Source organism: Micropterus dolomieu, linkage group LG02 (assembly GCF_021292245.1).
Source record: "Micropterus dolomieu isolate WLL.071019.BEF.003 ecotype Adirondacks linkage group LG02, ASM2129224v1, whole genome shotgun sequence".
NCBI classification, from domain to species: Eukaryota; Metazoa; Chordata; class Actinopteri; order Centrarchiformes; family Centrarchidae; genus Micropterus; species Micropterus dolomieu.
The window spans coordinates 19,511,073-19,519,221 of NC_060151.1; the positions used below are offsets into that span (position 1 = coordinate 19,511,073).

At 39.7% G+C, this 8,149-nt stretch overlaps 1 protein-coding gene across 2 annotated transcripts in view; it reads right to left on the reverse strand.

Moving 5' to 3' along the window:
• LOC123967483 (protein tweety homolog 2-like) overlaps positions 1 to 7,397 on the reverse strand; it is a 30,972-nt gene extending 23,575 nt beyond the window's left edge. For both annotated transcript variants that reach the window (XM_046043590.1, XM_046043591.1), the window contains exons 1-2: positions 6,968 to 7,397; positions 3,308 to 3,480 (exon numbers count right to left, since the gene is read on the reverse strand). In XM_046043590.1, coding sequence (XP_045899546.1) covers positions 3,308 to 3,480; positions 6,968 to 7,096 — 302 coding nt within the window. In that variant the 5' untranslated portion in view covers positions 7,097 to 7,397. The remainder of the gene's footprint in view (positions 1 to 3,307; positions 3,481 to 6,967) is intronic.
• Between the last annotated feature and the right edge of the window lie 752 nt (positions 7,398 to 8,149).

Genomic DNA, 8,149 nt, shown 5'->3' on the forward strand with positions numbered 1-8,149 from the left:
GTTGACCCGCATTTAGGGTCTGTTTTCATAGCCAGAGGTGTGTGCTCATCATTCAGACCTCACATAGCAGAAAGTCAGAACAGGATTGCTGTTTCTGGTACACCACACACACAAAAAGGGTAACTATTGTCAGTCCCAGTCCATTCTAACAAGACTGTTAACACCATCTGTGCTGCAAAACCACAAAATCAGCCTCAGCCAGGTAGACATATGGACAGGTTAACATGCATCATCCTCCACAGTGACACAAAGACAATGAAGGAAGTTAGGTAAGTGCAAAGAGAGGATGTGGAGTCTTATTTTATTGTAGCATCTAATACATCCTGTCAGGGTGTGTGCAATATTTCTCTGTGAATACATTATGTGTATAGGTGTATGTGCATGTGTGTGTGTTTCATTTTGTGTCCGCCAGCATCCTGGACTGTAACCTTGTAAGCATAATTAAAACCAATGCCTGTATCTCCTCCATTAAACCAGATCCCCCTGGTTATGATTAGGGGCACTGGGGGCATGCCCTGTGCAATACAGACTGAGCAGAAAAATAGATGCAATTACAGTAATCCTGTGCCCAAACTACATGGATGGGGTTATCAAAATGACTTTATTCAGCTAGTTAAAGAAAACTGAATTATTATAATAATTATACAGCAGGTCAGTTCTGAATTCAGAGGATGCTCTGGTTGATATTACAGCCTAACAATTTGACGTCAGCAGCTGTTTGTACTGTTTTGTCACGATTATAGGAGCTACATTGTTGTGATGCACGGATTGGCTCTGACAATAGGCCTATCTGAATAAGCATGTACACATAAATCATCCACCAACTCAACTAATTATGTTCTCAGATTTATCCCACCTCTACCGGTCCTTTTAACTTTCCAGGTGATTTCTTTATTGTGTTGATGTATGAGTGTTTTCTTTAAGTTGAAATAAGGGTGGCGACGGTATAATCAGCTGCGCCCGCATGGCTTACTTTTACGTAGATTGTGTTATCAATGGTTTTTATTCAAGTGATTTTATTTATACATAGCCTGCATACATATAATTACGGAGGTCCGGACCTCGGTGACCTCATATGACCATGCTTGTACCCACTCTGTATTGAAGGAAAGTGTGTAAGTGTGTGCCCATATACAGTCGTGTCATGCGCTCCTTTCTACTATGCAGCACCCCTAAGCGAAAATGTCTTCACGTGCGCCTGTTTGTGTTCCTGTTTAGCGTGGCGGCCTGGACATTGAGCTCTTCATTAACCCTGCAGCTGACCTACTGACATGTCAGCGACAATAAAGACCCACTAATGACACAGTAATGAAACAGCAATGGCACAGGACATCACAGGTTTAGCTTCCAGGGGAGCAGCAGTGTTCTTGTGGCCTTGGAAAAGGCTATCTGCAGCAGCTCAAGGTGTTAAAAGAAACAAACACAATAAGCAACAGGACTGGAACATATGTGCAATCCAATCCATGTTCCTCCATGGATCACTTTCCAGAGTTTGTGATGACGGAAGAAGTGTACCTTAGTATTCAGGACATGTTGAGAGCTGAAGCAAATGGCCACACTGGATGAACACGTAATAACAGATAAATGCCTTGATTCTGTGGAGACCAGTGAATTGCTGCTTTAATAAACTGTATCAGGGTTAACAGAGACTGACACACGGTGAAAGGATTTCTAGAAAATTAGATTTGTTTTCTATGTTTAACCTTAATTTACCCCATTCATTCTCCTGGGGCAGAAATAAGCATCAAGAGAGGTGCAGTGGCTGTAAATCCCTTTTTTGTTTGAGGTCAGCAGTACAGCAGAGATGTTTTTCTTCTTGAATATCATGCTGAATTAAAAGCTGGAAAAAGGAAATTGGGTAATGTGATGAAAAATTGTAATATGATGAACAATAAGTACTTCATTTTATGACAAGTACATTTCTACTCATCATAGCTAATACAAATCACATGTCCTTACATGTTTTTGAGGATAATAAAATAACAAAAATAGGTATGATTGAGCATATTCTACAAGGTAATTTGTGTTTGATATGCATATCTTTGTGTTGCTGGACAAGCCTTTTTCAATTCAATGATGCTGCTTCAACTCAAAACTTAAATCAATAACAATGCCAGTCAATAGGCAGATAGGATTAAACATTAAAATTATGTCAAAAGGAACAACTTTGCAATCTGAAGCCAAAGACAAAAATGCCTTTGTAAAACATAGAGGAATCAGACAACACTAAAAGGGTTGTTCCAAACCACAAAACCTAGCCTATAATATAAAGACTATCTGTTCAACCACATACTAATTTAAACCCAGATTATATAATTGGATGCCGTATGCAGTAGTTTATTTGTTGAGCTGAAAATAATAAATCTACTGGAACAAACCTCTACAGTGAGAGATGACAGCTCTGAGCAGAGGCTAGAGAACAGAGCTCCTTTGCTAAACAGCATCATGCCCAGTCACTTAGCATTACAACAGGCCTTGTGTGCTGTAGCGGTGGCTCAGTATGGACAGAGAAAGCTAACAAAGTTTAAGCCCAACACTTGGATAAATGTCACAAGTTTAATCTGGATCTGAATGCAAATTTAATCAGGCCTTTTGAGATACTAATTTGTCTTTCTCTTTCATTTCAGCCAAGATCATTTGTTCCAAATCATAAATAAAAGTACACTTATGTCTAGCAACGTGGCTCTGAACGTTTTATGGACGTTAGCTGCTTATTTACGATTCCATAAATTGGCAGTACAACCAAGATACTTACAGAATATAGTGCAACCTTTGGCAATATGAGATTTTGGTAGAGTATGTATAATTAGCAGTTAGCGATGGAGCAAAGCAGCACAAGGCAATATATTGTAAAAGCTAAGTATCCAAACACTGCAACATTATGGTTTGCATTTAAAATGGACCATGCTGAGCAATCAGCGGCCAAAGACAAAGTCAGCTGAACAGTCAGATGAGGGATTTAGCTGTGGGATCACCTATAGCCATCAGCTGATCAGGGGGCCCTGCTGTCAGAAATATGCCAGCTTAACTAGCCTTATTTGTATTCTTTAGCAAGAAGGAGTGGACCCGCGGTTAAAGCAGGAAGAGGAGCTGCTAGCACTCTTTGTTATGGCCTACAATATTGTTAACTTGTGTCCCTTATCTGAGGAAACTAACCCCCCCAAACAAAAATCTAAAAAGCAGCATTCAGTTCATGAATTCCCATACGTAGTTAGTGATCAAGGTAATCTCGTGTGTATCTGTGAGTTTAGTGGTACAACAAGAAACACAATGGCATTTATTTGACCATTTAATCATACAGACTCACCATATGATGAGACCTGTGATGACAGCAGCCCAGGTGACGCAGCAGGTATTAGGCCTTTTGGTGTCGTCATCTGTTTCCCTGCGGGAGCAACACAGGCAGACCAGGTATACTGCAAGGACCAGAAGGCTCAGAACCAGACCTACCGCACCAACACACGCTAGAATGATCAAGGACTGAGGCAAGAGAGTGGAGAGAGAAAAGAGGCAAAAGACAAAAACGGCATCCGTTAAAGTCAACACCATAATGCCATTTGATATTGAAAAAATAAGTCTAGCAAAAACTTTTCAGCAGACTATATCCACAATTATATCTTTAAAGAGGCAGAGAGCCGTTATATGTGGTGAATGTCAGGCTGCGTGACCCCACTCCTCGAGGTCAACAGCTCGAGTGAAAACAACCCTCAAGTATCAAACAACACTCACGTGTGGAGTGGTGATGGTGCAAGACACATGCCTTTGGTGTGAGAGACCTGGGTTCAATTCCCCATGGTGACACATCCACCATTGTGTCCCTGAGTGAGACACTTAACCCCTAGTTGCTCCAGAGCCGCGTGACCTCTGACATGCATAGCAATTGTAAGTCACTTTGGTTAAAAGTGTCAGCTGAATGAGTAAATGCGTGAAGATATTTTTGAGGTTAGTATGCAGCTATCCACTGATCAACAATATCACTGCCGACCTCTACAGCAAAGGGGATAGGGACATAGAAGTTGGTGGTCTTGGAGGGACGAGAGCCTACAGAGAATCTAGATTTTTCTGCAAAGTGCCACAGCAAACAGACTGTGGCTGAGAGAAAAACAGAAAGGATCCAAGGCTGTGGGGAGGGAAGCAGCACGTGACACAATGGCTTTCATTCAGTCTTGTGATTTCTGAGTGTACAAAACAATTGGCCTGAAGAGTGGAAAGAAACACTGATGACTATTTCATGATAAATAAATTTTTTTTTCCGCAAAGACGTAACTTTTATCACTACATAGTAAATTAATTTAATTGTTTAATAGCAGCAGATTGTACTATGGATAACATTCTTTGCATTCAATCAGTTATAATTCTTTTACTATTCTATTTTTTTAATTGCGCATTTTATTGAGCAATCATGCGTATGGTTCAGCTTATTTCCCATGGCATAGGCTATCTTAAGGCCGTATAAACAGCAATTGATCTTGTTGTCTGTGCAGAAGCATCATAAAGCAAATCCCCAACCAAGTGTTTACCTTGCTGCACAAATATTGGTATTGGCTGACACTGGAATCAAAAAAAAACCCAAATGGGGCTCTTCTGTAGTGTTGATCACAACTAGGAACATGTTGTGGGCTCCAACTCAAAACATTGAGCTCTTGGTTACAGTAGTTTAAAGACACTCAAGAAAAATGCTTGACCTTGGTTTTACTTGCAAATAATTTGCACTTAAGTTTTAATACCCACAATTTCAGAACGTCTGGGTCTGACTGACTAAGCAGATCTATTCCTTGACTACAATGTGACTAATTATTCCAATTGGACGACAATGAAACTGTTGCTGAATTTAAATGATATTCTTTTGAATATTCTAACAAAGTTCTTCACTGTTCAAACTTTGTTTAAATTTTACGTCATGTTGAGTCATAGTTTGCTTAGTTTCACTAATCAGTTAGGTTAGTTAATACATTCCAAATAGACAACAGATCACCGGACATTTAACCTGAGGCAAAGTGATATAAAACATCTCAGGATGGACAAACAAACTATACTATATCACTGACATTTCTTTACAAACCAAGATTAAGACCCAGGCCAAAACCTTGCTTATCGTGGAATTTTGAGGACTCTGTTGATGTGCCAAGAGTCACAGTGTGTAGAGTAAGAGTGTGTAACTGTGAGTTACAATGGTTTCAACCCTGGTTACATTTTCACTATAACTCAGTTCAGGCACTTCATACACACAGTGTTGCTAGCTCTCTCCTCTAATTTTCCACTCCATCGTTTTGTAATTAGACATGAAGGCACTTCAATTTCCACCAGGTTCCAAGGTAATAAGGATGCATGAGAGGGAGGAAGAAAGAGACAGAAAACTACTACAGTATCAGTGGTCATTGACAGGAAGGTCATTGATCAGCTATCTTCCCAAAAGGATGTTTGTATAAAGTAGTTTAATTAAACAGCAATCAAGAACTGTCTGCTCTGCACTTTCTACTTTCCTTAAAAAGACAATAGCATGTCAAATGAGGACCTGAGTTATCTTCCGGCTTGAGAGGCTGTCAGCCCTGAACAGTTTTTGCAGACATGGCGTCACTTCTCACTGACTGGTGCTCAGCTGGGCCAGTGCGACACTGCTGGGATTCAATGACCCAGAGGGATCTTGACACATGAAGAAGTACAGTTATAGACAAAAGCTAGATCTGGGAGGTTTTGGGAAATGGCTTCCGTGTTCATATATGCACTGGGGCAGAAGAAGCATGCATGGATATGCACTTACACACACACAAAACTTCTAAACTCAGTTCATATTTCTTGGGGATTCATGGGATCATTTTTCCAATTTCAAAATGAGATCAGTATGCAATGTTACCCTCATACAGTAAGTCAATATGTCCACAATTTTTCAAATTAGATTGGAAACAGTGTTTTGTGTTAAGCAGATTAACACAAAGCTTTTGTTGTATTTTGTTGGAATAAATTAAATAATGCAGTGTTGATAGTTTGACTCATATGAACTTCATTAGTGATCTTTCATTACATTTACACCGCTCAAACTATATTGCTGTGATATCATGTGGCTTTTGTGTGTGTGAGAATAAAACATACAGACATAATATAAACATAATGAAGTGATGGACTGCAGATGACCCCCCCCCCCCAATCCATAATGACTCCTGCTGCCCACAGTCTGTCCCCATCACTAAAACATGACATGTCGGGACATTTACACAGCTGCAAAAGACCACAAATGTACTCTGGAAAATGTAAATACTTTATTTCATTTATTTTTTTCTATATACACTGGGATCAAAAATTTCCTTGTTTTAGATATGTCTTTTTTTCATGAAAAGGATGGGGGACAGAGCCGACCACTACCATCTCCTCCAGGGAATGTGTTGTTTATAGTGTTAGAATGAGTCATCCAGTGTGATTTTGTCTTTACTTTTCTTTTCTTTTCTTTTTTTTTTAACTTTCTTACTGAAGACTGCATTAAAAAGAGTGCTGTAGTTGGGGTAATATTAATGACGAAGCTGAGTGTTTAAGTGCACTAAAGAGTAAGCTTAAGAAAACAAAGGATTTGTTGCATCTCTCTAAACTGTGTGTACACACTTATGCAAATACATAAATAGCCTAGATACAGTAGATAGTTGTTCACCACCTGAAATATTTTCAGTCCAGTTAATACGGGTCATGTGTCATCATGTGAGAACTACAGTACAGTATGGGTTATTACTTCCTGCCACTGGGACCAACACTTGCAACATTTAAGGGAACTACATGCATCACAAAAACGGTCAAATGAAAAATAAATCTTTTGTTTTTTTCAGAACTCAACGTAGCAGTTTGTCTAACACTACTTTTTGTAGTAGTGTACATTTATGTTGTTTACCATTGTATTTTCGAAATTGCCAACAGCCCTAGTTTTCCCAGTGAGATTATTTTGTAACTACGTGCGCTTTTACGCGCAAGTACGGTTACCAACCTGCTGGTAGCTCGCCTCCTCCGGTTTGAAAGTACTGTCTACCGACTGGAAAAAGAAACTGAAGTGAGGGAAATTGTGCAGCCAGTATGTCCACCACGGAGCAACGTAATCAAGCCTTGCAGTGGCCATTCCTGCTTGTAATGTCAGCCCACCGAACCGCTGACAGCACGCTTCCCCTTGAGACCTTGACTCCCACGTTTTCCCGAAAAGTAAAAAATAAAATAAACGCGACCTCAGTAGAGGTTACAATCACCACAAAATATTAAAGAGGAAGTTCTTCTTTTGCCATCACACATTCAGTATAAGGCTGAATATTACTACTTCTCACTCCGGTTTCCATAATTCTGTGTGAACCGTTGAGTTGCGCAACTACTAAATAATATACAGATTCAATGTGGGCCAAGCGTTTGTGTCAGAGAAAACGGATCGAGTGAAAATATGAACCTGCCCCTTTAACAGAGAAGGCGTGACAACAACTTTTCAGTCAAGTGGGCCCGCGGAATATTTAAACTTAAACAATAATATGTTGACCCTCTGCACTGAAAAAAACTTAACTAAACTGCAAAAATGAACAATTAAAATGATCAAATGCCAAAAAGATTTGCTGATCACACAGCGCATTATGGATGTCAGTGGATTGTTCCCACCCCACATATCACTGTTTTTCCGAGGAAATTCAGTTTGCTGATTACACAATAAAACTGAGTTAAAATGAAACAAACAAAAAAACAACTCTGCACCCTGCCTGGCCTCAAAGTGCAGCTGATGTGTTGGGTGTTAAGTGGAAGGGGTAGTTAGTGCACTATTAATGACTTATGCTGTTAATGTCTGACCTCTTGTGGACAATGAGGCGCACTGAGGTGAACAGTAATGAGCATGGTAATGAGATGTTGCAGCCCCTTACTTGTACAGTGTGTTGGCTTCTGCTTTTCTTTACAGTGTGATGCTTTTTTCAGTGGTGAAATTTGAATTTACACCTGTATTAGAATTACCACGCTAACTGTAATAAACGTGCAGGAATTTATTTTAGGATCTTCTGCTGGAACATTTTTAACCAACTTCCTTATCAACAAGTTCAGGCACATGTGGAACTTTTTGGTGCAGTGGCATGGTAAGGCACAATACAACACGGTAAGCGACTAATGCACAGACGCAAATAACTATCATTATGTGAACTTAAGC